The sequence below is a fragment of the Ooceraea biroi genome, chromosome 1, assembly GCF_003672135.1.
Source record: "Ooceraea biroi isolate clonal line C1 chromosome 1, Obir_v5.4, whole genome shotgun sequence".
Classification (NCBI taxonomy): Eukaryota; Metazoa; Arthropoda; class Insecta; order Hymenoptera; family Formicidae; genus Ooceraea; species Ooceraea biroi.
In genome coordinates this window covers 12,848,498-12,876,444 of record NC_039506.1, presented here as the reverse complement: position 1 = coordinate 12,876,444, position 27,947 = coordinate 12,848,498, and the positions used below count along the sequence as shown (strand labels likewise).

General features: G+C 33.1%; 3 protein-coding genes and 1 pseudogene across 8 annotated transcripts; 1 reads left to right on the top strand and 3 right to left on the bottom strand.

The window, feature by feature from the left end:
• Positions 1–47: 47 nt before the first annotated feature.
• On the bottom strand, positions 48–13,835 carry LOC105281536 (THAP domain-containing protein 2). 5 transcript variants are annotated; one of them, XM_026973618.1, is made up of 6 exons: positions 13,697–13,835; positions 2,467–2,700; positions 1,211–1,583; positions 1,083–1,118; positions 794–929; positions 48–581 (listed from the first exon to the last, which is right to left on the bottom strand). In XM_026973618.1, exons 3-6 carry the CDS (start codon positions 1,378–1,380, stop codon positions 465–467), a joined length of 459 nt encoding a protein of 152 aa, XP_026829419.1. In that variant the 5' UTR covers positions 1,381–1,583; positions 2,467–2,700; positions 13,697–13,835; the 3' UTR covers positions 48–464. The 5 variants fall into 5 exon arrangements, with proteins under 5 accessions (XP_026829419.1, XP_011341125.1, XP_026829412.1 ...); XM_011342823.3 differs by having other exon boundaries at positions 48–929; XM_026973611.1 differs by having other exon boundaries at positions 48–929; positions 2,567–2,700.
• LOC105281535 lies at positions 7,902–12,309 on the top strand. The gene is made up of 6 exons (XM_026973639.1): positions 7,902–7,910; positions 8,211–8,378; positions 8,484–8,525; positions 11,157–11,383; positions 11,783–11,957; positions 12,050–12,309. Exons 3-6 carry the CDS (start codon positions 8,501–8,503, stop codon positions 12,127–12,129), a joined length of 507 nt encoding a protein of 168 aa, XP_026829440.1. The 5' UTR covers positions 7,902–7,910; positions 8,211–8,378; positions 8,484–8,500; the 3' UTR covers positions 12,130–12,309.
• On the bottom strand, positions 12,648–14,681 carry LOC105281534 (THAP domain-containing protein 3). 2 transcript variants are annotated; one of them, XM_011342818.3, is made up of 4 exons: positions 14,425–14,681; positions 14,140–14,331; positions 13,780–13,858; positions 12,648–13,500 (listed from the first exon to the last, which is right to left on the bottom strand). In XM_011342818.3, exons 2-4 carry the CDS (start codon positions 14,293–14,295, stop codon positions 13,118–13,120), a joined length of 618 nt encoding a protein of 205 aa, XP_011341120.2. In that variant the 5' UTR covers positions 14,296–14,331; positions 14,425–14,681; the 3' UTR covers positions 12,648–13,117. The 2 variants fall into 2 exon arrangements, with proteins under 2 accessions (XP_011341120.2, XP_026829350.1); XM_026973549.1 differs by having other exon boundaries at positions 12,648–13,858; positions 14,425–14,653.
• Positions 14,682–22,641: 7,960 nt separating this feature from the next.
• On the bottom strand, positions 22,642–23,791 carry LOC113562886 (annotated as a pseudogene).
• Positions 23,792–27,947: the final 4,156 nt, after the last annotated feature.

Below are 27,947 nucleotides of genomic sequence, written 5' to 3'. Positions count from 1 at the left end.
ACTTTGTGGGATGATTTTACAAGGAATCAGTCATGAGAAAAAATTAATTTAGTTAATTGTTTACGTATTTTATTTGGCTTTTCGTTATTTTCACGTGCTATGTGATAAAATCTTATGTCTATGTAAGTAGAAACAATAAGATTTATGAGCTGATTTCTGTGATTACAATAAAAATCTTGGCCCTGAGAGTGACCTGTAATAATTTCAGTGAAAACAACTTTATTAACTAAATTTTTTACTTTACTTATTCTAAATCCGACTGTAGCACAAAGCAGATACATATCCTTTATGTATCTGAATATTTTCAATTACTTTTATCACATTTTTAACCATAACCGTTTATTATAAGTGTGTACTTCCGAATGAAAAGAAGTATTGTCATTTTTTTTCCAATATCTGCCGCATACTTTACATCTTATCGTCAGTTTATCGATAAATGAATAAATCACTTTTATAGGTTACATTCATGACACATACGTGAAACCGAACTGTTGGCTATTTTTAAAGTAAAATAAAGGTAATTTCATTGCCTTGTGCAACACGAATCGTGCATTCCTCAGAGGGTGATGGATCACAGTGACCTGACAAAAAGTAATTATACATATATAAGTTTCATTATATTTTTTATGTATAATTTATGAGAAAGAAGTAGTTACATGCAAAGAAAGATAAAAATGTTGGAAAGGAAATAAAATGAGTGCATCGATTCATGTGAACGTTTCTGCTTGCAGATTATACAAGCTGTTTGTGGATCTCCAAAACGTGTTGGGACACTATCAGATTTTAAGCGTACTTGAAATGCAGATTTGTCAAAACAATTTTCTGTAAAATGATCTGAACACAGGAGGCTATCCTTATTTGGTGTCCAATGCTTCATTGGTATTTGCTTGAGCCACTGCTCTAACATAAATTTATCTGATAAAGGAAACCTTCACAAAAAGAAAATAAACAATACTTAATTTTATTTACTTATTAAATACACTGAACGAAACAATATAGTTAATCATAATTATTTACCCTGTAAACATAACCTGCACTTCTTACTTTTTATTTCCTTTTATATGTAATTTTACTATACTTACCTGTAAAATGTCCGTCCACATCCTTTTGTTAAAATACTATTAGAAAAACAACATCGCACCATTGTAAAACAGATAGAAAACTTTTAAAACTACGTAAACCGTAAAATAATATCAATACAGGATCATACTTGTATTCATAGACGTATAATAGTGGAAACCGACGCGCATGAGCGGACCTGTAACTAACAAGATGGCCGACCTTCATTTGGGTACACTCCGGTGGCCTGCAAACAAAGGCTGTCTGCAATCCATTTATATAGATCAGTGGAAGAGATATGTAATAGACCCCCTGCTCCATGTTTATTTACCACCCAATGTCTTTCAAACAGAATTGACTTTCAGCCAGCACGAAAACTCGCAACGTATGAAGTCAAACCAATAACACGACCACCAGCACAATTGCCCGCACGGTAGCAAGTACGCAAATCCATCTAGCAATTCAGCGCGAAAACAAGCACCGTGTGCCGCTGACTTAAGGGAAAGCTGGAGTCCTCTGTATTACTGAAAAAATTGAGGAATGTAGCACACAGAAATCCTTTTATTGGTTATGCAGAATAAAAAATCTTTTTCCACAAATAAAATATACATAGTAAGAAAGTTTGTGAGACAGGACTTTATATTCAAAATGGCAAAAGTTCAAAAATTGCAGTTTTGTTATCGGTTTGTAATCTAACCTGATTACATTAATTTACCTAATATGAAAGTTATGGGTCCATATTCTCAGCTCACTTATATCAATAAATGCGCGCATTTATCTCTGATATTCTATAATATATGTAACGTGAACCAGAGAGAAGCCTGAGAGCGATCACGCTCGCGTTTTAACTGTAACGCCTCAAACGTGGACATATGCGTTCCACTTGACGCTCCCAACGCTCGCGGCGTCATTCTATCTTTATTCAATATTCAGTGAGCAATAAAGACAGAATCACTTCAATCACTTCAATGTCCATGTTTGAGGCGTTACAGTTAAAATGCGAACGTGACCGCTCTCAGGCTTCTCTCTGCGTGAACTATACACTAAATACACGCATTTATCATAAAAGTGAGCTGAGAATATGGACCATGGACTTTGTCTGCACAAAAGCGCTGTTTAGCAAGGTAGGGACACAATGAAGGAATACGAGGAATGCTTGTTCCGCCCTTTGCCTTATTGGGTGATGGATTTGCCTTTTTGTTTTTAGAAGTGTAAATAAAAAGATTTCTGTGTGCTGCAATTTTGTGAATATATTTTTGTGTAATATCGTGTCCCAAGAGTAAAACAGAGCACAAAATTAGTTCCTCAAGGAACTATCAATATCGTGCAAAAGGATTTCTTTAATCGTGTAAAAGGATTTTTCATTCTACTCCACCAATAAAAAGAACTATTAAAAAAATCACTTACTCTGTCGGTAATACAGCAACTCCACCTTCCCCTTAAGACCGTGAACTATATAACATACTAAATACTATAACCACAGTATATATACAGTAGCGTAACTCACCTAAGTTTGCATACCGCGAAATGGAATGCGCATGAGCGAAATCAGCACTTTACTAGTATCATCATCTGAACTTTTCTCTCACTCACTCTTTCTGTTCCTCATTCTTTCGCTCTCTTTTCAGCATATTACTACATCTAAAATTGTAATAAAAATTGCGTAAAAAGACGATATCAATAATTATAATATACACAAGATAAATAAGAAATAAAAAGAAAATTTGAGAATATATAAAATAATACATAACATAATACAAATAGAAATTAATAACACTTAATGTCACAAAAGAAAAATAGCAAAGACATTACTTATTTATTTACGTATAAATACACATATATGCAATATATATTATGTTTAACTTCTTACATTATTTCTTTAAATAAACAATAAATCAGAAATCCTCTAACAAATTCTCAAATTCCAGAATTTCTTTAAGAAACTATATTATAATTGTGGAACACTGTATATTGTTAATTTGCATTTTTAATAGTATTTTTAGTATTACAGTTTGCCGCCGAAAATCGAAAGAAAAACATTCACATTAAACGGACCTATCCCCACTATCATCGTTTCCAGACCTGTAAGACTAGAGATCCTATAACAGAGATCGGACACCGAGTGAACGATTTTTGATTGGCTCGCGTGCGTGGAGTATAACCGGAAATGTGAGAGAGAAAAATATATATCTAACAAAGACATATTAGCCGACTTAAGGGGATGCTGGAGTTGCTAGTAAACTATTTTTTCACTATAGCGATGGTAATTGCAGTTTCGAAAATTCTCTTTATTGCTTGTGCAGAATAAAAAATCCTTTTCCACAAATGAAGTATAGATAGAAAGAAAGTCCACTCTACAGGACTTTATATTCAAAATGGAAAAAAGTTAGAAAAGACAAATGCAAGTTTTTAACATTTTTTATTCTGCACAAGCAATAAAGAGAATTTTCGAAACTGCAATTACCATCGCTATAGTGAAAAAATAGTTCACTAGCAACTCCAGGTTCACCTTAACCATACCTGTCTTTCAAAACAAGTCAAAACAACGTTCAAACGCAGAATAAGATATGTATTTCACTTCACATTATCAATACTTTAATGTAACTTATTAGATAATGTAAGCTCAAAAGTAAGTCCAATACTTTTTTGTTTCAAATCAAATAGATACAAAAGGCTCAACAAAACCATCATACCCGGTTTTACCCCATGGCGGCACGTTGTCCGATCTCTGTTATAGGATCTCTAGGGCCCGTATTCATAGTCGGATCTTATATTTAAGACCGTTTTAAGTTTATCTGCAGATACTCCATAGCCAATGAAATGATTCATACAGCATCTGCAGATAAACTTAAGACGATCTTAAATATAAGATCCGACTATGAATACGGGCCTAGGTCACGTGATCTCATCGTCTCTGATTGGGACCCATGGAGCCCATGGTATGGATTGGCATGGGTTAATAGGATTTCAGTATGAAGAAGAGGTTAAAAGCATAGGTAGTTCGTCACATTACACAATCGAATCTCTCCGTATACATCGATACATTATTACCCAGCAAACATTTTGGTTGTGAGATGTTGCCAAATGAGAAACAAATGTCAGCGGAACTATAATGCCAAAGCCAGAGCCTACTGTGTCCTCAGTTGGTCTCCAATGTGAACCAAATCTGACGAACATATTCCACAGTCAAATTGACGACAACATTAGAGCAGATCTGACAATAGAACGGTAAAAATGTTGCATATTGACGGAAGTGTGCTAACAGAATTGCAACAAAGTATGTTAACAAAGTATGTTTTCCATTTGCGACCTTCCGGCAAACATAATTTGTTGCCACATTTGTACCCTAACAGCACATGATATCATTCGAATATTCTATACACATACTGTGAATGTACGTACTGAACATAATATACTGAGAACATCCCTACAATATCTCTTATAGTATATTATTTCTTGTATATTCTCACAATATACTAATAATATCTTTTACAGTATATTATTTTTCGTATATTCTCGTATATTCTCAGAATATACTTTTAATATCTTTTACAGTATATTATGTTTCGTATATTCTCCATATATTCTTAGAATATACTTTCGAGTTATGCAGATAGTAGCGCATTTTACGTCATTTCCGATATTGCCGGTACCAGTTTTCTTGATTGTCGCCTGATACCGCATGGTTTTTGGTTGGTTCTCTAAGAATTATCGACGAATTTAGAGGTAATCTTTAGTTCTTTTCTAAATATTTTATTAGACATAAAATGAAGTTTAAGAACATTTTATTTGTATGTATATTTTTGAATTTTTAAGTTCGTACATAAGTGTTCTTTAACAGATTAAGAGCAGAATTTAAAACGCGCTTATTAAATATACTCGATTGCGTAATGGACTAGAACGAGGACTGTGGAGCTCAACGACGCAGGTTCAAATCCCGTGTGAGGTAAGTGGAAATTTTAATTAACAAAATGTATATAGTATACATATGTTATCAAATAGCAAAGCTCAGGAGTAAATATAGTAAGAATATATTAATTGATAAATAGGTAAAAATTAATTTTTTTATATGTATATATTTTTAATCTAGCCCAGGCTAGCTCATTACTAGACAAATATATTTGTCTAGTGGCTAGGACTTCTAAATAGCTCAGTACTAGCTACGTTTGCTAGACGGGGGCTACAATATAAATAATATATAAAATATATAATATAAAACACGTATCGGCTAGCTAGTGACTGCGGCTACCGACTAGGTTAAATTTCCACTCGGGATACTGGAAACGTTCTATCAATATACTGAAAGATATTCGCAGTATATACTATGAACTAGGAAAAAGTGGACATTAGATCATTCTCAGTATGTACTCAGTATATCGTGGTACGTATCTCGAATGTTCTGAGAATATTCGCAACATACTTTTGCGATATTCTCCAAACATTCTCAGTATCTACATGTGCTGTTAGTGTAATTGCAGAAAATGTTTGCTGGGTAATTAATCTTGGAAGTATTTATCTCTTCGATTTGATATACATGAAATAAAGCTACGAATATACATACTACCCAGGTAGAACAGAAAACTCATAATGACATCATTATGACTTTATTCATACTTAAAACTTATCTGGACAAAAATGACACAAAAGTGACTTCGAGATGACAAAAAGAATCATTAATCTCAAGTCTTCTAAGATAATTGTATACTTTTACGATTTATGCCGCTTGAATATATTATTGTTAGAGTATGTTATTTTAATCAATAGAGTTCGCTAAGATCGTTTTCCGCCACAGCCAATATGCGATTGTTTTGTTTGTTCGTCATCTTTGTGATCTGGGAAATCGTTGAATGGTAGATATTCGGGTACTGTCATGAGTAACAGTACATAAAGCTTTTCTTAGACAGATTGCTGAAAAAATAAAGTTCATCATGTCTGGAAATAAAAATAAGGTAAACTTTAAAACTTATTTCATTACAAAATCCTTTCTTTAATTTCTTAACCTATTTCTGCACCGCATGACTCATTTGAAAGCTACGATTGAAGTCTTCCAGCCTCATTTAACTTTTTCAATTTTTATTTGTTCTTTCAATTTCTGTTTTAATCTACTCTAATCGTGCCATGCTATATAATTAATTTATTCCCTATTTTATATTCATAGATTCCACCAATTAAACGAAAGATAGCATTGAAATATAGAATTAGTGCTATAAAACGTATCAAATTAGCCAAGCTTTAAGCAAGAGCTGCAAGATCTATTTTATTCGATTCTGACAATGACAGTGATGATAATAGGATTCCTAATTTGGAGAATATTACTGATTATGATCTTGAGAGTGAAGATTCTTTTGAAAGGAACATAGATTTGCAGGAGAATAGTACCCCTAATTTAGATCCTAATTTTGATTCTTTTGATAATTCCATCAGTAGCAGTGAAAACAAGAGTATTATTAGTGATTATATGCATGACAATAGAGATGAGCAAGATAAACAGAATGATGCGAATATAACATTGAACTGTAATGATAAAGAGGACCAGAACAATTATTTATTAAACAGCGGTTAAGGGAATGGGCTTTGCGTGGAATATCAAAGAAAAAAGTTGATGAATTGTTGACTCTGTTACAGCCAATTTTGGCTGCTGTTCCGAAAGGAACATGTCGAGTTCATGGTAGTCCTTTTGTGTACTGAAAATAGATACCAAAATAGTGTAAAATACAAAATTTTAGCCGCGGCAAATCATTTTTTCCGAAGTTTTTACCTAATAGAAAAATGTAAACTAAACGCTATTACAATAAAGAAAAAGGATATTGTTCCGAAAGGAACATGTCGAGTTTATGGTAGTCCTTTTGTGTACTAAAAATAGATACCAAAATAGTGTAAAATACAAAATTTTAGCCGCGGCAAATCATTTTTGGATATACTTTAGAAAAGTCCCTGCTCAGAAACTTAAAGTGTTTGCACGGGTTTCCCGTGGAGAGGAGAGCACGAAAAAAATCGATTTTAGCTGTCGGAAATTTGTCCAAAACCAAGAAAGCCGCACCTAATTTTTAACAGTTTTTACTTAATTTTCGCGATTTTTGCACAGAAAAATGTTAGGTAGGTTAGGTTAGATTAGTTTAGGTTAGGTTAGGTTAGGTTATAGGTGAATATTCAAAGTATAGCCGTTTTGATCACAGATCTTACGCGGGCCGCTTACATTTTAAGTCACTATAATCGGAAAAATCGCGAAAATTCAGTAAAAACTGCTAAAAACTAGGTGCGGCTTTCTTGGTTTTGGACAAATTTCTGACAGCTAAAATCGATTTTTTCGTGCTCTCCTCTCCACGGGAAACCCGTGCAAACACTTTCTTTTAAGTTTCTGAGTAGGGACTTTTCTAAAGTATATCCAAAAATAATTTGCCGCGGTTAAAATTTTGTATTTTACACTATTTTGGTATCTATTTTCAGTACACAAAGGACTACCATAAACTCGACATGTTCCTTTCGGAACAATATCCCCAATTTTTCCTTCTCTGCGTAAGAGTCACAAGACTCTGTTGCATACTTCGAGAAAAGTTATTGTCTCTGATATAGATAATGGGCTGTTTTGGTACAAAGGAATAAAACTGAATATTAGACAACTACTTTCTGATGAATATATTCGTCAACATGGTGAAATACTGATAGATGTCAATATAGATGGCATTCCTTTAAGCAAAAGTTCCGAGATGCATTTCTGGCCCATTCTTGGCAAATTTTGGGATTGCAAACATCCCTTTTTGATTGCTGTTTATCTGGGCTCTGGAAGACCTAGTGATGTTAATATTTATCTGGAAAAATTTGCTGTTGAAGTAATTCATCTGTCGTGAAAGGTAAAAATGAAAATAACTTCTATGATTATTTATTAGCACTGTTTTATAAAGAAATAAAGTTTTTTTTCTGAAATTCAAGGTACTTTATCTGAAGTTTTGGATAAGACTTCTCCTGTAGTTGAATCCACAAAAGCCGCAACTTCCCAATCCCGTTCAAACTGTATGTATCTATGTTTTATTGTTTGGTTGATTTTTCAGCTTACATGCATGATATATCAATCAATATTTAAATAGCGTGGTCATGTATTTACTATTCTTCTTACAATGAAATATTAGCTCTCAATTGAATATTTGTTATAGCGTACAACAATCCATCATGTTTTAATACTCCACCTCTAGAAAATAAATTACCAATAAGTGGAACGTCTCCCTTATCTTTCGGAAAAACTATATCTCTTAATGAAACCTCTACAAAAAGAGATACTTCAACATCTTGTAAATCTGTGACTCTCCAGTCAAATCAAAAGTGTAAGATTATATGTTATTTTTGGACTATAACAAATTTTCTGCTGACTGTGTATTAAGTCCTTGATTAATTGTTCTGATATTTGATTTAACTGATGTATGTTTCAGCTTCTTTGCCATCGTTGATGAAAAATGTGCATATGCAATTAGGTAAATTGTTAATTCTTTTTTTATTAAATTCTATTTTTTTACTGGTCATTGACAAATAATTTTACGCATTCATTCATAAAAACATTATTCAATCTCCAACCTCCCATACAACACCGATTAATACAGAAAGCTTTCAGGAAGGTTTTAAAATCATTTCAAGATTTCACATTTCATATGCAACATTTCTGAAAAGATTCCGCAATATGTCATATGAAATGTTGCAACAGAAATGTTTCTAAAACCTACCACATGCAATAAATTTGAAAAAATGTGAATATTGTAAAAAGTAAAATTATATATATATACCTAGACCAAGTATTCGATCTTTAGTGAAGCTAACCAATTGAAAAAAAATGCATTATCTTCACGTATCCTTTTTTTCTTTCAAATATAAGTGTTGGTTGAACAGAGAATTATATATCTATATAATTCTTTCCTTTTAATCAACTATTTGGAGGAAGAAAAAGGAAAATATATAATATAAGAATGGCTCTTTGTCAATGTGCCAACAATTCACGCTTTTTAAAGGGAAACTTGGTGAATACTTGGTTTAGCTATGTATGTGTATATCTATCCCAGACAGCACAAAATGTCCTTAGGATCATCCTAAATATGTCCAGGACGATTCAGGATATTTCGAGGATGTTTTAAGATATGATTCTAAATTTGTTTTATGAAAATTTAGTATGCATTTATAATTATTTTCAATTATGTAGAATATTTAACATAATTAAAAATTTTGAATATTATAATAAAATATAAATATCCCATAAATATCCACTGGATAACCACAGGATGTTTGTAAAATATATGGCCTGTCTATATTATGTCAGATAGCTTATAACGTCCTAAAATTATCCTAAACACATCCAGGATATCTTGAGATTCCCGCCTCTACTTCACCAAGCGACCGATAGATGGCCAGGCCAGGCGTGACGTTCTCGCAAAAAACATTTGCGTTATCACCTTATAAATAACCATCCGGAAAACTGATCCAGCACTCTTTTCTTCTTCTTTTCTTTTGAAATCATTATTGCTTGAAATGATATCTCATTCCAAAAGAATGAGATTCCACTACACGAAATTTAGAGAGTAATTCATAAAATATAAAAATCTAGTTTTTTACAAAAATGTGACTTAACTCTGTCTATCTTTGAGGCACTGATATATAGAATTGATAAATACCCATACAGCACAGAAATCAATTAGGACATATATCCTGTGGACGTCCCTGCAACGTCCCCTGGAGCTTCTGTGCTGTATGGGTTTCGTCTTTGAAACGTACGAATAATATCCCAAACATATCCTATAGAAATCCTTAGGATATTTCATAGGATTTCCCTCGATATTCTAGAGGATCATATACGGCTATCATTTCCTCTTCCTCGGGACATCCAGAGGAGATCCGAGGATTAAAATGGGATATCTTCAGGATATCACACATGTACGTCCTGGATGTTCTTCGGATGTCCTTAGGATATCCTTGTGCTGTCTGGGATATATCTTATATATATAGATATATATATGCATATCTATATACATCTTATATACAGGGTGGCCCATTTTAATTTATACAGTCGATTTTTTAAAAAACTAAAAGAGATACGAAACAATGTTTCAGACAGACATGTCACGATTTCGAAGGGGACATAAAATGATACCATTGGTTTGACCTTGAATAGTCGTTTGAAGGTCACACGAAGATCACCTTCAATTTCTTAAATTGAAACCCCAACTTTTTATTGCAGATTCTTATTCTCCATCGAAAAGTAAGTAACTTTTGTTTGAAACATTTTTCCGAAAAATGTTTCAAACAAAAGTTACTTACTTTTCGATGGAGAATAAGAATCTGCAATAAAAAGTTGGGGTTTCAATTTAAGAAATTGAAGGTGATCTTCGTGTGACCTTCAAACGACTATTCAAGGTCAAACCAATGGTATCATTTTATGTCCCCTTCGAAATCGTGACATGTCTGTCTGAAACATTGTTTCGTATCTCTTTTAGTTTTTTAAAAAATCGACTGTATAAATTAAAATGGGCCACCCTGTATATTATGTATTTTTTTCATTAAGCATATTTCAGAAATCATATTTATTATATTAATTAGATTGCAAATATTAAATAAAAACGTACAATAAAAATAATAAATACATTTTATATATAATTTTTATTATAACTTTTTAGTATTTGCAATCTTCTGAATACTCGTATAATAAATTTAAATATAATTTCTGAAGTATTTTCAATTTATTTTAATAAGAGCTTTGTAATTTGTGTGCAACATCATAGGAAAGTTTTAAAATTATTTCAGTTAACCTTTAGTAATATATCGAAAAGATTTCAGCTATTTTAATAATCTTTCGGCAATACTTTAGAAAGGTTGCAGATTGATCTATACCTTTCAGCAACCTTTCTATAAGATTTTGAATGCAAGTGTCGCGGACATTTTGCTATTCTGGAGTTGTCTCATAACTGTTGCAGAAACATTTTGCAATGTTTATGAGATGCTTTCATCTGTCAGATGAAATACTTCTGAAATATTTCTGAAATGTTTTCGTGCTGTATGGACTCTCTCTTTCTTTACTAATTTTTATTCGACTTTGACATCATCATATTGTTACTTCATTTCAGATTCTCGTGTTGCTGCTATTCTTCAGATTTTGGTAGAGAGGCAAGAGGAATTGAATGGGAAAGTAGAGCATGTTATTCTGATGCTTCATAAGATTCATCGCAAGTTGGCTCCAGAAGAAGAAAAAATTATTAAACCGAAAGAACTCCTTACACTCCCCTTAACTGATGAAGATGCCTTCTCAGATTTTCAAACGTTTCTTACACATGATACTAACTTTTATCCTGTAGTAAATATATAGTTAGTAATTAATGTTGTAATAGTGACAAAATTTGCAAGTTGTACTTGATAGCTATATTTTATTTCATTTTTGTAGGTTATTTTTACATTAGCACTATATTTTATATATTTGATTTCTATTAACATTATTTTATTACATTTTACATGTTTACAAATAAGCTTTATAAAAATTTGCCTGTATCTCAATGAAATCTTTGGCTCTAATAATAGTCTATAATAAAGTTGCGAAACGTGAAAATATTATAAAGTTCTTTTACATTTCTTTTTGACTTCAATGACGAAAAGTTCAATTTGTCGATATAAAGAGAAATAATAGTAATCAGTTAATTCATAATTAAATACGTGTACAGTTTGTGTTATATATAATTAAATTTCTTTTCTTTTTCAGGTAGATTATTTTGCTAAACTAATGAAAGTTGATGAACACACTGACGAATATACAGCTGTCGGCCGTATTCTACCAAAAGTAATTACAAATTCTTTGGCTCGTATGATAAATTATGCAGGATCAGGTTCAGTAAAGTTGAAATTCGAAAATACGAAGCTTCATGAAGCAATTATTTATAAGTTCAAATTTAGTACATAAACGATATTTCTTATTTTTAAGTGAGCAACATCATTAATCTCTTTTTATACATAGGTGCTGTTTTAAAAGCATTCCCTGATAGCAATTTGGTACAAGCGGAGAAGAAGATGTCACGTTGGTTCTACACAAGTAATCAGCGGAAAATCTAGTCGCGCAAACTCCTCAGCTCATTCGTTTCATTTATCGTTTGTTGTGATGTTTATGAGACCAATTTTTTTATGTAGAACTATTAACTTCAGTAGAGAGAGAGAGAGAGACACCATAGTGTAGTAGTATAGGGCTTAAATAGGCTATTAATGTTTTGTGCAATGAAGTTTATTTTGTCTTATTATAATAATTTTATAATTATTTTAATCGCGGCGCGCAAATTCCTCAGAACAATTAACTATCGTTTCTTTTAATGTTTTAAGTTTGTTATGTAGTAGTATAGGACTTAAATCGGCTGTCATATTTAGTGCAATGACCTTTATTTTCTCTTATAACAATAATTTTATAATTATTTTAATCGCGCACATTCCTCAGAACAGTTAACTATCATTTTTTTAATGTTTATAAGACTAAGTTTTTTTACGTAGTAGATTTAAATAGGCGGTTAGATTTTAATAAATGTTTATGTTTTTTTACAGTTATATAATTGTTTATGCAAATAAAAGCTACTACCGTTCAATTTTGTGTAATATTCTTCTCTTTGGAAGTCATATTAAATATGAGATCAAACATAAGTCACTGAAACATTGCCAAAAATGTATCGAATGAGATCATTATGATTTTTCTGAAATGACTTTTAAGTAATGTCATCATGATGTCATTATGAGTTTTATGTTCTATATTTTCAGATTTCCATTGTTCGTGCAAATTATAAATTATAAAAAATTATTTTATTACTATAACACATTCTACTTACAAACCGCTTTAATGTGTTAAAGATACAAACGATATAAGATATTATTAGTATTAATACAAGACATATACAAGATTATTAGTATGAATAGTACAAAATTGAAATACTAGAATACAAACTGAAATTGAAATTGAATAGTACAAAATCAGATATCTCTTTCAAACAACCGTTCTACAAAATATGTACAATTGAAAAATAGGTGCAAAATTAACCAATATCATCAAAGATTTAATGCATTATATGGAAACAAAAGACTTAATATGTATCAAATCATCTTGTAAACGATGAACTCTTTCCTTTAAAACTTTATTTTCCCCCTTAATAATATTTAACTTTACTTGCATTTCTTCGTACATTAGTAAGACTTTTTTTTCTAAATATTTAACTTGACTTTTCAGGGCATCTTTTTCTTTATTAGCCATTTTTAATTTTTCTTGTAGCAGGTTAAATTCTTCTGGACTAGGTGAACTCTCTATGAATACTGTTTCATTCGCAGCTATTTCTGGTAACGTATTTATGTTATTATTATCTTCAACTGTATTTCTATTATTATTATCTTCAACTGGATTAGAATCTAACTTGTCATTATCTTTTTCAGATAATGCCTTCTTCAATGTATCTATAGTAATAGGTTTTTTCATTACAATACAATTTGAAGTATGGACATATTTACCAGTAAGTTTTTCTTTTTGAGATTGAAACCTACATTCTGTACTTTTACGCACAGAAAAGTAATTATGTTCTCTAAATTCATTAACATACTGGTTTGTCTTACAACTTTTACTTTCTATAAAATACGAATGATCATTTCTTACTTTTTTAGAAGCAAGAGATTCAATTGATTCCTTCGATTTAATTTCTGCGAGAAATTTTCTTTTTATATGTTCATCACACTTACAAAACATAGTTGGAATGACATTCTTCTTTATGAATTTTTTGTTGCCCACGCAGTATAATGCTGATGGATGAAAATGCACCTAAAATAAGAAGTACAGGTACGTTAGAAAAAATATCTGTTACACCATAAGAGCCTCTGCATAAGAACATACTTAACACGTTGTGTTACCTTATGTACTGATCATAAATTTACACCCGTACTTAAGAATGAACTTCAGCACTAAAAGCAATTCGTAATGTAAGATTAACTCTGGCTGAAGTTTATTCTTAAGGATGAGTAAATTTATGATCAGTACTTAAAATAACGTAACGTGTTATTGTGCTGACGCTCTAACATTTGTATATATGCTTCAGTACTAACTTCACACAGTGCAGCGGTTTTTGTAGGCTTCCAATCCGTAACTCCAGCAGCATCAATCCACGCTTCTTTTATTTTTGAATCCTGGGGAAATGTCGTCAAGCAATATCCTTTTTTGTTCGAATTCGTGCATCTGGGAGCATTGCAGGATTTAGGCATCTTTTATAATTTATAATTTGCATGAAAAATGGAAATCTGAAAATAGTATATATATTCGTACCTTTATTTCATATATATCAAATCGAAGAGGTAAATACTTTCAAGATTAATTAATAATGTATCACTTACGGAGAGATCCCATATAATGCGACTATTCACGCTTTTAACCTCTTGTCCACATCAAAATGTCAATCTATGGACCCTATAGCCCCCAACCAATCAGGGACAATGAGATCACATGACCCAATTTGCAACTCTCTTCCTCAGAAACTCTCTAGTATTGAGGCACTTGTTCTTTTTTGCACGCTCATTTGTCAAAAAGCAAATCTGTCAAAAAATAGCTGATAATTGGTTGTGATTAGTTGGTAATGGATTAAGTGCAAATTTAATCTACTCAAAGGAGGACTATCCCTTAAGAAAATAGTGCGTAAATAGCATTATAGGTTGTAGTCCATTTAGGACTACGTATGTTTCAAGACACTCTGACTGTAACCTCCGGAAAGTTAGCCGGGTAACTTTTACTTTTTTAATTTTTGACTTTACGAATCGTTTGTTGGTCGTTTGTTGGTCATTGTTGGTCATTGTTGGCCTAATTAAAAGGTTTGTTGGCTAATACTTTTTTTTTTTTAATAAAAGAAAATTGTGTGGAAAGTTAGCCGGACGAAACTTATTTTTTTACCATTTGCGGCTTAATCGATGCGCAATCGTTTGTTGGTCACAGATAAACTAATTAAAACGTTTGTTGGTTTATCTGTCTTGAAAAAAAAATAAAAAACTTATATGCACTCCCGACTCCGTGAAACGGTGGCGTCATCTGCGCAGTCAGATGCGCAGCCGTATGTAGCACATCTTTATCTTTATACGTCTATGATGGAATTTTTACATTGCTTTTTATTAATCCCTTTGAGGACTGTAAATACTCAAAAGTTATTATGCTTGTGAACCCCAAGTGCAAACAGATCTTAGGGTTGTATCATACAGAATTGATGCTCTCGACAACATCGCAAATGTTGTAAGAAAAACCTTGGCCACGGAACCAAGTATAAAAAAATACGACGAAATGCACGAGCTGCAAGGGCAGCACGTATCCAACTGTAGTATTAGAGCCAAATCATAAAATTATTGGAAAAGAAGTCTTTAGATCTCTGGAGAAATCTTTGTTCTTTCGATCGCCAAGTTATCACATACGTTGTAAAGATCCATGCTTGGGAAAGTATACGTTTAAGGAGCCAGGCATTCACATTTTCATCGAGCTCGATATACGCCCTAATCTTCAAAGTAACAGTTTGAGCTGTATGCTGGATCGAATGCCGACAACACTCGGTCTTCAATGCGACGAAAATACAATCGAATACAGGTAAGCACAAAAACTTTTTTATTTGCAGATACATATACAGATATATTTTTTAAATGTATAAAAACTGGATTAATTACTATTTTAAGGTTAATCGGAGTAATAGACTACACATCGGGGCACTACATTGCATACTGCTTGCGTTCTAATGGATTTTGGCAGATGTACGACGATTTGCGAACAAGTGTGGTTCTAAAACTATAATAACTTCACATCTTGTAGTATATATACAAAAATCAGTTTAAAGATGGAAAACCAACTGAAACTGACAAACTGCCAGAAAATAGCACGTATTACGTCTTGTTGGAAGATAGCATCCTTGAAATTTTCAAACAATCTGGAGAATATGAAATATCACTATTCACAGACTTTATAGACGAATATGAAAGAACTTTTTTTCATTGGAGAGATCATGATACAACCACCTATGACTAAAGGTAGTGTTTAGATGTCCTTGTAAATATTTTTCTTATCTGTACAATATAATAATAATAATGATAATTATTTCTTTACAACAGTTTACCAGAATGAGAAATAAAGATCCTAGTATGGGTATTTGGTATAAAACTTTCTGACGGAGGCCACAAAAGAGGCAAAGTTAGATGCTTTTAATTTTGATATTATTGAAACTTTTCTTAGCAATGGCAATAGCAAACCGTCTAAAATGGATGATATAGAAAGGAGAGTATTTGAATATTATGATAAACTAGGAACAAGGAACAATGTTGTCAAAAAAGTCTATAAAGGTTTATTGCAGACTTGGAATATCTGACAGGTAACAATGAAATTGGAAAAAGAGCTAATGAAAAGAATTGCTTGAATTACAGAAATAATTATAAGAAGCCAAATTCTCTTGAATCTCAAAATGGGATCGTAAAGAAAGACAGTGAAAACTGTGAAAGTCCAAACTATAAGGAGGTTAATAAGGAATCAAATATTGATATCAGAATGTACATTACCAACAAATTTTATGAAATGGAGAAAAGATTGAGGAAAAGAAACGAAATGGAAGCTAATACCAATCAGAAACTGGATACCATCTTGAGTAAACTTGAAACACAGCTAAATTAAAAATATAAAAATGTCTCTGATTAAACTTTTATTTCAAGTGGACGAGACACAACAGAATAACAGAATTATGATATAAAAGCAATATGTATATCTATTGATTATTTAGTAACATTTGTAATATGTTATATATGACAAATTCGTCTTAGTGTGATGATATTGATTTATATAATAAAAAAGTACAGTAATTTTAAGAAGATACAAAGTTCATTTTTTATTTTTGTATATTTTTTAGATTATAATTCTCAAGTATATATGGACATTCATACATTTTATTTATTACCATATTTAAATCTTGTATACAAAGCATTGCACAACTTCACAAGTTAACATTCGAACATTTTTAACTTATATATTATCAATTCAATTTGCCTCAAAATATCGAGTTAGTCAAAAAATTGTGTTCGATTTTCAATATTTATGATGATGCCCACATGTAATATACAGGCAACGATATTGATAATGTCTACTTCATAGAAAATGACTAATCATAAATAATGATTATATGAAAAAGTGATTACTTGATTGATGAATAGTTTGCTTTTATTGAGTGCAGTAAAATTTGACGCAAAAATCGAACTTTTTGACGGACTCTATATTTATATGATTATAATAATCTGCATAAAATATTGCTTCAAAAATATATATGTATATGTGATAGTATGTTAAACTGATAAGTTATGAGCGAAGTTGTTTTAAATGATTATAAAATACTGTAAACAAAAATCTAAAACGTGAAACGATTATTTTAAAATCATTATTTCTACATTTAATGTATTTAAGCTTTAAAGTATATTATAGACGTTGTTGAAGTAGTACGTAACAAACAAGAAAGTACGAAAAAATATGCAATAATTATATGAATTAAGAAAAATGTGATTAGCAGTAATTCAATGAAACGACAGCCTCTTAATCTGTTTGGTCCTCCTTAGGAGGATTCCAAGAATGCAGTTGTTTCCGCTACAATCTTATCATGCCATCCCAGCCTCTTCTGCTGTATTTTATATATTTTGGAGGTGTCCTCGGATGTTCTCGTGTACGTTTCTTTCTGAAATAAAAGTCGATAAATAAATCAATGGTATTCCACTTTAAACACAAGTGATCTACAGAATCCTGAACACTTACTTAGGCACCAACTAGATGTATCTGTCATACCCAATAGTATTCTTTCCATAATCTATTTCTTTCTGCCTGCGTGTCAATACAACTAAATCCGTTTCACGCTCGATATGCTTTTTACCATTATCTGAAGAGTTTCTAGAGTTAGAGCTTGAGTCAATGGAATAACTTCTGTAACGAGAAATCTTGAAAACATCGTAATTCTCACTATTCTGCCTCGTTTGCCTATGCCATGTATGCGATTCTTCTAACTAGTTCTTTACATTGTCTCTATACTCTATACGCATAATGTTACTTGTGATCTGTATCATTACCTTCTGTCCAATCAACATTGTCACTTTCTGCTTTTGAATTTGCATTATTCACAGGAACCTCAGTTTCAGTTGGTTTTCCATCTTTAAACTGATTTTTGTATATATACTACAAGATGTGAAGTTATTATAGTTTTAGAACCACACTTGTTCGCAAATCGTCGTACATCTGCCAAAATCCATTAGAACGCAAGCAGTATGCAATGTAGTGCCCCGATGTGTAGTCTATTACTCCGATTAACCTTAAAATAGTAATTAATCCAGTTTTTATACATTTAAAAAATATATCTGTATATGTATCTGCAAATAAAAAAGTTTTTGTGCTTACCTGTATTCGATTGTATTTTCGTCGCATTGAAGACCGAGTGTTGTCGGCATTCGATCCAGCATACAGCTCAAACTGTTACTTTGAAGATTAGGGCGTATATCGAGCTCGATGAAAATGTGAATGCCTGGCTCCTTAAACGTATACTTTCCCAAGCATGGATCTTTACAACGTATGTGATAACTTGGCGATCGAAAGAACAAAGATTTCTCCAGAGATCTAAAGACTTCTTTTCCAATAATTTTATGATTTGGCTCTAATACTACAGTTGGATACGTGCTGCCCTTGCAGCTCGTGCATTTCGTCGTATTTTTTTATACTTGGTTCCGTGGCCAAGGTTTTTCTTACAACATTTGCGATGTTGTCGAGAGCATCAATTCTGTATGATACAACCCTAAGATCTGTTTGCACTTGGGGTTCACAAGCATAATAACTTTTGAGTATTTACAGTCCTCAAAGGGATTAATAAAAAGCAATGTAAAAATTCCATCATAGACGTATAAAGATAAAGATGTGCTACATACGGCTGCGCATCTGACTGCGCAGATGACGCCACCGTTTCACGGAGTCGGGAGTGCATATAAGTTTTTTATTTTTTTTTCAAGACAGATAAACCAACAAACGTTTTAATTAGTTTATCTGTGACCAACAAACGATTGCGCATCGATTAAGCCGCAAATGGTAAAAAAATAAGTTTCGTCCGGCTAACTTTCCACACAATTTTCTTTTATTAAAAAAAAAAAAGTATTAGCCAACAAACCTTTTAATTAGGCCAACAATGACCAACAATGACCAACAAACGACCAACAAACGATTCGTAAAGTCAAAAATTAAAAAAGTAAAAGTTACCCGGCTAACTTCCCGGAGGTCTGACTGTATTCCAATTAGCACTGCGAATGCTACAAAAGGCTTTCTATCCTTTTTTTTCTTTCAAATAATTCGCAGTGCTAACTGGACTAGCGTCTTCTATCTTTATTACTGAATATTGAATAAAGAATGCATAATTTCAAGTAAAATAGTATATAGAGGGAAGTAGAAATAAAGATATTGTGCAACAGTGTGTGTGTGTGTGTGTGAGAGAGAAACAGATAAATAAGAAACCATGCGATAGAGAGAGCGTGCAATTGCTTCACGTGGACAGCTGAAAATCCGTGTGGAATGTCAGAAATCCGGAAAGCCATATTGGAAAAAAAGAGTTAAAAAATATATAGGTTACATATGCCTCCCCCAACTGATTATTAAGGCAGGAGCACAGACTTTTGCATAAGCGCATAAAAAGATGCATAAGGAATTTGATTGGTCTATAAGCACGTGCATAAGGAAATGGACCAATCAAATTCCTTATGCATCTGTTTATGCGCTTATGCAAAAGTTTGTGCTCCTGCTTTTACTGTTGGAGTCATAACAAAGATTTTTACCAAGAGAGCCGCAAAAATCAAAATTTGAAAAATTATTGTAAATAATTACACTGAAATGAATAAAAATACAGCGTCAGAAACTATAACTATTGAAGAATGTATAAAAAATGTTTCAGTCGATTTGATGGTGTTCATGCTTGTGTACACGCATTTCAAACTGGACGTCTTCGAAAACAGCGTTGACAGCAAATTGGCCATATACTTCACCTGAAACCAAAAAAATTTAGAATCTACATATAAATGGTTATTGCAGTACGTAGGGAAATTAAAAAATTTTGAAAAATAACAAAATGGTGGATATATGACATAGTACTTTGAAATTTTACAAATTCTTCGTGTAAAAAAAGTTATATAAAATTGTTATTTTTCAAAATTTTTGAATTTCCCTACGTACTGCAATAATCATTTATATGTAGATTCTAAAGTTTTTTGATTTTTTTATTTCAAGTGAAGTATATGGCCAATTTGCTGTCAACGCTGTTTTCGGAGACGTCCATTTTGAGATGCATATACACAAGCCTGAACATCATCAAATCGATTGCAACATTTTTTTATATATTCTTCAATAGTTATAGTTTATGTATAATAAAACAGAAAAATGTTATATCATATTGTTTGCTTCAAACAATTCTTAAAAATACCTGTTTTTCGTCCCGTCACTTTGTTCTACCCCCTTAAGGGGATGCTGGAGTGACTAGGGAACTGCTTCGTGATGGTAATTGCAGTTTCGAAATTCTCTTTATTGTGTAGGCATTCGACGTTGCGTTGCTCGAATTTGAAATTCTATTTATCACGTTTGTGTCTATCGATCACCTATTTGCCGTCTTCTGTTGACATCTAACAAGGCCACAGAGGAAAGTTTAAATTCGCTTGCTTGCGGAGACATACAGACATTCGACGTTTAGTAATTTGGTAACATCGGCGAAGAGCAACCGTAACGAGAAGCCCGGAAAGTGATAATAAAGCGAGTGACCGTTCTGACTCCAATCCTCGACACTGTATTCTTCATAATAAAGAACAACGATTATAAACCAATTTGTGTCTTATAATTGCTTGTGCAGAATAAAAAATCTTTTTCCACAAATGAAGTATAGACCCAGATAGTAAAATGATACCAACATGCCCGCAGATTGGTAGCAAATTCGATCAGAATCCCAAACCAAAACCGTAGCTATCTGTGTTCACATTAAGCTCGGGTTCTGCCGACAGAGCCTGCTGGACAGGTAATGTGAGCAGATTGGCAGCAGAAATCGAGCAGAGTCTGTACACATAACCTGGTAGCAGATTGTCAGCAGATTGAGAGCAGAGCCTGCGCACATAACTTGAGAGCAGTTTGGCAGCAGAAATTGAGCAGATTCTATACATAATCAGCTGTTAAAATGACCCCTAATCCATACTGCTATTTAAATTGCTATTTTTCTTTATTTTCAATGGGAAAGAAATGCAAAATTGAAAAGAAATACACAATAATAAGAATGAAATATATATCCAGTAAAAACAATGTGAACAATATGGTTAAATTAAAGTACATTTGGCTTGACGTGTTTTTCTGACAGTTCGTTGCATAATCTCTCTCTTATTGTTAATTTATTCTAATCTGAAGTCCGAATTTTGTTTTCGAACTTCCGATTGCTTGCGGTGTGCGTGGACGTTGTCCATGGAGCCTCTATGCCGCAAGTACAAAATTTTCAGAAAAATTAATATTATCATGCCAAGGTGCGTATATTAACTTATATAACTGTCAGGCTAAATCTTAACGTCGAGTAAGAACTCGACGTATGCATCGCATAGCGGTGCAGAGCGAAACCGCATATTCCTATCTGTTTAAATTTGAATTGTGTCAAAAGCTGCAGATTCTGCTCGGTTTCTGCTGCCAATTTTCTCACATTGCCTGTCAGCAGACACTGTTGCATTTCTGATAACAGTTTGATAACATCATCTGAAAGAGCAACTTCTGTATAAAATCTGTTGCCTTTCTGACATCAAAAATTTACTGCAGACACTGCTCAGAATTGGTTCGTGCAGGTTTGGCTATCTGGGGATAGAAAGAAAGTCCGCTCTACAGGACTTTATATTCAAAATGGAAAAACGTTAGAAAAGACAAATGTAAGTTTTTAACTTTTTTCCATTTTGAATATAAAGTCCTGTAGAGCGGACTTTCTTTCTATCTATACTTCATTTGTGGAAAAGGATTTTTTATTCTGCACAAGCAATAAAGAGAATTTTCGAAACTGCAATTACCATCGCTATAGTGAAAAAATAGTTCACTAGCAACTCCAGCATCCCCTTAAGGGGGGAACCTGCTTTAGAACGCTGAAAATAAGATACACTTTACGAATTGTTTTTGGAGAAACTATATAGCGGATCATTATAAAACTTTTATGCATTTATTATTACATGTTTAAAGATGAAACATAATTTTTTATTTAAATATATCGCCTGTAGAGGGCGTCCTGGAGGAATCTTAGTGCAGCCGCGCCACCGGCATTGCAAATTTGCAAGCATTCTCCTGCCTCCAAATTTTATCTAAACTGAAAAAATGAAATATTTTCTCGTTATTTATGATTCCCATCGTCGATGAACCAAAGAGATAAGAAAAAAGTTGAAAATTGCCAAAATGGTGGAGCTTAGAACACAAAAGTACGATTTTCAGGCAAATTTTTGAACTTTTTCATGCAAAAACAATTGTTTAACTTAATGCTTTTATGAATATTAAAGGTTCATCGACTATTGTTTATAATTAAGAAATTAAATACATTGAGACAAGTCATTCGGTTGATTAGTTTTGTTGTAATCGTGCTCGCAATTCGGAAAAAGTAGTTTTGAGAAAAACACATTTAAAGTTAGAAGTATGAAAAACTTATTTTATTTGGAAATTTACAGCTAGTCTGCTATTCCAGGTCCATACATTAGACCTTCTGCTTCCTCAAACAATTCGTTGTTTGCCAATTGTTGTTGTCTGCGAAGTGTTCTGGCCTCTTTTGTTGCACTTAGGCTCCGGCGATCCTGCCTCTTCATCCGCTGTGCGTCATAGTTCTCGGCGAAAAATCGACATTGCTAACCGATTTTTATTTCCAAGTTTACCATCATTTTTAAAATTGCATTATCCTTTATTAAAAACTCCGGCAGCTATGAAAGCAGCGATCTCAATGTTTTTTCTGCCGGAGTTGAGATGCTTAGGAGCGAGACGCCAAACGGTAGAGTTGTAACTTTCATTCGAATTTTGTGTGTGTCCGCCTAAGCATCTCTGTAGCAGGTCGTCGTTTGTAAGATCTTCATAGATTGGCCATAAATGCTTCTGCACATCTGGATGAAGTGGAGGGGAATGGTTGAAATGTGTTTCGTTACCTGCGGCCTTAGCTTTCTGCCACTCACACCAACTCTCAGTTCCCGTTGGACAATTTTCATGTCTAGGATTTGTATCGGTGGAACATAAATGATACAGCGTCGTCATTATGGCTTTTTTCATTCCGTCAACAGAATCAAAATTTCGCTTTATTGCTAAACCATAATAAATAGTTAAGTTTTTAATAAGGCTATCCGTTAACTTTCCCTTTCTACCAAGCTTTTCTTTGTTCTTAATTTTGCGAAGCCGCGTACCCATTCGTTTCTCGACATGCACAATGCATTCATTTTTAATAACTTGAAAATCGTCGCCATATGGATTTAAATCTACAATAGCCTTGAATGTTTTTGAATCTCCGTCTCCGATGTAGTTACCGTACCTGACATTGAACTTCGTCTCGGATCTCGAAAACATTTCTCGAACGGCGTCTACTTCCATCTTACCAGCAGAACAACGTGATTTGCGATGCATTCTTCTTTATGTCCTTCGAACCACTCAATGTACTGTTCAGTATCTTGTTTATTTTTCCAAAAAGTGCAAGACTGGTAGTAACTTCCTTTGACGACGAGATCCAACAGTTTCCCACTATAGTAGCCTATAAGTGTCGTAACACCATACAGCGAAGTAAAGCCGCGTTTCTTCCACGATTCATCACCCGATACTTTTAAAGTCGTTGCAGGCCTTTCATTTTTTATATTTTGTTCTTTCTCTTCATTCACTGTTTTTTGGCATAAAACATCAAATACTGTATTCGCGACACTGTGAATATGATCCACGATTTTGTCGTATGCACTTATGCTCATGCCTTGGGCGATATCCATTAAACCACAGAAACTGTTTATGCTTTCTCTACCGACACCTAGAAGCCTCATGACAAATACAATTCTTCGATTAATTTCGTAACCAGTATTGATGAGAGGTCCTAAGTGGATTTTACGAGAACCACAACGGCACGCAATAACAAGCTGAAAACCAAGTCCACGATTTCCACACTCTTTGAACTTCACATCTCGTTTACACTTTCTACAAATGAGCATTTCAGCAATATTACTAAAAACAGTTAAAAAATCAATAATTCTATAATAATGCATCGACCTAAAAATGATGTCTTCGTCAGTCGCGGTTTTTAATTTTTTCGCTGAAGTACTTAGTCCGGTGAATTCGTCTTCTTTGTTCGTAAATTGATTTCCACGGAATTTTCTTTTATGTGGTCTTGCTGCTCGATAAGTGCTGTCTCTTTTTCCTTTCGGATACATTTTCTGGTCCGTCTGCACAGGTCGAAGTTTTGAGCAGAACTAGATCTCGTCAACAATACCAACGGTTTGGAGAGCTATCTCTTTCGAAAACATCTTTACTGTACCACAAATACACTGTCTCCACTACATCTATACTTGCACAAACACACTCAGGCTACCTATATACAAATATCATACTCATACACATTCAGGTAAACAGGTGCATATAAGTTATACAAAGAAACAGGTCTACAGGCGAGACCCGTTCGACGCTCCGAGTAAGCGCAAGTATATGTGCTTGAGGCCCAGATGCTCCGGGGCCTATATCTCCAAAACTACTACGAATTTCGATCTAAACCTTTAGGATTATATTTTTCACATGTATTACTATCGATTAAAGCCAAATAAAAATATTGAATTTTCTGACCCGATAAAGCAGGTTCCCCCCTTAAGAAACCATTTAAATAGAAACTGTTTTCAGACCTAAACTTTAAAAACGTATTTTTCACGTTTCCACAGAAACGAAAAATGTATTTTATTAAAATGATTCGAAATTATATAATTAATATAGAAAAAATAGTAATTTCTACTTAATTTGCAAGTATTAATTATTTTTACATCATACGTTAACTCTATCTATCTTTGAGGCACTGATATATAGAATTGATAAATATTTTTCTTATGGTTTCTGAAACGTTTTTTTCCCGAAAAATAAACGTTTCTCTTAACATTTTTTCGTTGGACATTTTTCTCCTAAATAAACGTTTCAATAAAATGGTTATGAAACGTTACGTTAAAACGTTTATGAAACGGCTTTGAAACCAATGTGTGCTGCCTGGGTATCCATCTTTCCTAAAACGATAGGAAAGATGACGCAAGGTTTTCCGCTTTATTTAATAACAATATAGCAGGAAGAACTCGAAATGAACACATAACCTCTTTAAGCTATGTTACTTTTAATAAATACCCTAACAGCACATGTAGATACTGAGAATGTTCGGAGAATATCGCAAAAGTATGTTGCGAATATTCTCAGAACATTCGAGATACGTACCACGATATATTGCCCATACAGCACAGAAGCTTGCACCAACATTGCAGCAACGTTGCAACGTTGCAAATTGCAATGCAACAGTAAAATGACATTGCAGAGATATATATCCGCAAAATACCAGCACACTTGTAGCAACATGACATTAATATTTCGGAAACATTGCACAATCAAAATTTGTAATTAATTAATATTAATAATTCATTTTATTAAAACATTGGAGTCTTCCTATCCTAACGAGATTCGTCCAAATCTATTCGACCAATGTGATGACCAGAATCTGAACTCGGTAATATGCGCATGCGGTGTTTGTCTCTTTCGACTATCTAAAGAACATGGTGGTTGTATGACGCGAGCATCATTCTAAAAGAAAGTAGTTACGTAAAAGAAAAAGGTAAGTACTTTTTTATAATATTATGTCTCATTATAGCACTTGTGTGCTGTTAAAATCTTGTATCTATTAATTAATTATAACAGAGAATCACTCTATTTGTCTATCTCACGGTTTATATCACTATAACCTCAAAATTATGGAAATTCATTAGAAAACTGCATATTAATAGTTGTAATATTTTTAATAACTTTTCTGTTATAGAAGCTGTTCGTGAAATACACAATCATGCCACTGATGCAGAAATTGCTGAATGCATTTCCAAGTGGCTTGCTCAAGCTCCGGTTAGGATTGAGAGATCAAAGTATGTCATTTTACATATAATTCTATACATACTTGCAGTATATGTATATTTTTATGTAATTTTATGCTAATATATATGAATTTTAATTCCTATTTTATTTTTACAGGCAACATACAAACAAAAACGAAGAAGATTCAATTATTTAATTAAAGGAAAAATATTTAAACATAATTAAAGGAAAAATAATATCTCAAGAAGAGGATTTTTAAGTTTTTTTTTATAAAGAACAGTTACTTTTTTTATAACAAAAATAGAGAAAATGTTTATTTCATTTTTTATTACTATTGTTATATTACATATAAGTGTCTATTTATGTTAATAAATAAAAATATTGAAGTTATATAAATACAAATATTTAAAGTATATAATAATGAATAATTATTGCAAATTCATTACATTGCAATATTATTATGACGTTTCGTTGCAATGGTCCGAAAAGCGGACATTTTCACATTCCTGCAATCCCATAGCAATGCTGCAGAAACATTTCGCAGTGAATTTGCAATGTTGCTACGTTGCGGTGGAAGATTCCTGCAATATATATATATGCATTCTTTGCGTGCTGTATGGGTGAGTACATACTGAGAATGATCTAATGTCTGGTTATTTTAGTTCGTAGTATATACTGCGAATATCTTTCAGTATATTGATAGTATATTGATAGAACGTTTCCAGTATCCCGAGTGGAAATTTAACCTAGTCGGTAGCCGCAGTCACTAGCTAGCCGATACGTGTTTTATATTATATATTTTATATATTATTTATAATGTAGCCCCCGTCTACCACACGTAGCTATAGTACTAAGCCATTTAGAAGTCCTAGCCACTAGACAAATATATTTGTCTAGTAATGAGCTAGCCTTGGGCTAGATTAAAAATATATACATATAAAAAAATTAATTTTTACCTATTTATCAATTAATATATTCTTACTATGGTAAATCTACCGATTAGCGTACCCACCTCCTATCACCTTCTACTTGACATATATTATAGAGGTCACCCTCCTGAGTGACCTTCAAAAGGTTTTAGCCGTCGGTCGTTGTTTACTAAAAAGTTATTAACAAAAGAAGTTTAATGATTTTGCACGAATTTTCAGCCGTCCACGACAAGCAAAAGGTTATATTTTCCGAAACTGGAGCCCCGGACACATACGCTCATTTTCAGCCCGCTTCGCGGGAGAGCGAGGGGCAAGGGCTTCGCCCCCCCCCCCCCGCCAGAACCAGTGTAACAGATTTTACCGTACAGATTTTGATCACCTGATACACGGCACGGATCCCGGCAGGGGGGAGCGAAGCCCCTGCCCCCCGCCCTCCCGCGAAGCGGACTGAAAACGAGCGTATGTGTCCGAGGCTCCAGTTTCGGAAAATATGACCTAACCAGGTTAGATTAGGTTAGGTTAGGTTAGGTTAAAGCAGAGAATACTTTGTATTTAACTGTTTATGCTTTTGGTTAAAGTGAAGAATAGTTTGTACTTATATTAAAAGAACTATTCTATATATTAACGATTCACTGCTTTAAATGACTTTCCTTCCTTCGTTCATATATATATTCGTCGTTTATATCTTTCAATATTCAAAATAACTACTATATTTGCAAAATTTCTTTTGTTAATAACTTTTTCATAAACAACGATCGACGACTAAACCTTAGTGCGGGTTATTCGGGAAGGTGACCTTTGTAATATATGTCAATATTATGTCTTGGTTCGCGTAGACAGCTGAAAATTCG

Coding starts and splice junctions, on each gene's coding strand:
- LOC105281535 (XM_026973639.1), top strand. CDS start 8,501: ATGAAAAATGTGCATATGCAATTAG. Junction 8,526..11,156: donor AAATGTGCATATGCAATTAG/GTAAATTGTTAA, acceptor ACTTCATTTCAG/ATTCTCGTGTTGCTGCTATT. Junction 11,384..11,782: donor ATACTAACTTTTATCCTGTA/GTAAATATATAG, acceptor TTTCTTTTTCAG/GTAGATTATTTTGCTAAACT.
- LOC105281534 (XM_026973549.1), bottom strand. CDS start 14,295: ATGCCTAAATCCTGCAATGCTCCCAGATGCACGAATTCGAACAAAAAA. Junction 13,859..14,139: donor AAACCGCTGCACTGTGTGAA/GTTAGTACTGAA, acceptor TTCTTATTTTAG/GTGCATTTTCATCCATCAGC.
- LOC105281536 (XM_011342823.3), bottom strand. CDS start 1,380: ATGGAGCAGGGGGTCTATTACATATCTCTTCCACTGATCTATATAAAT. Junction 1,119..1,210: donor TTATACGTCTATGAATACAA/GTATGATCCTGT, acceptor TTTTTCTAATAG/TATTTTAACAAAAGGATGTG. Junction 930..1,082: donor TGTGGACGGACATTTTACAG/GTAAGTATAGTA, acceptor CTTTTTGTGAAG/GTTTCCTTTATCAGATAAAT.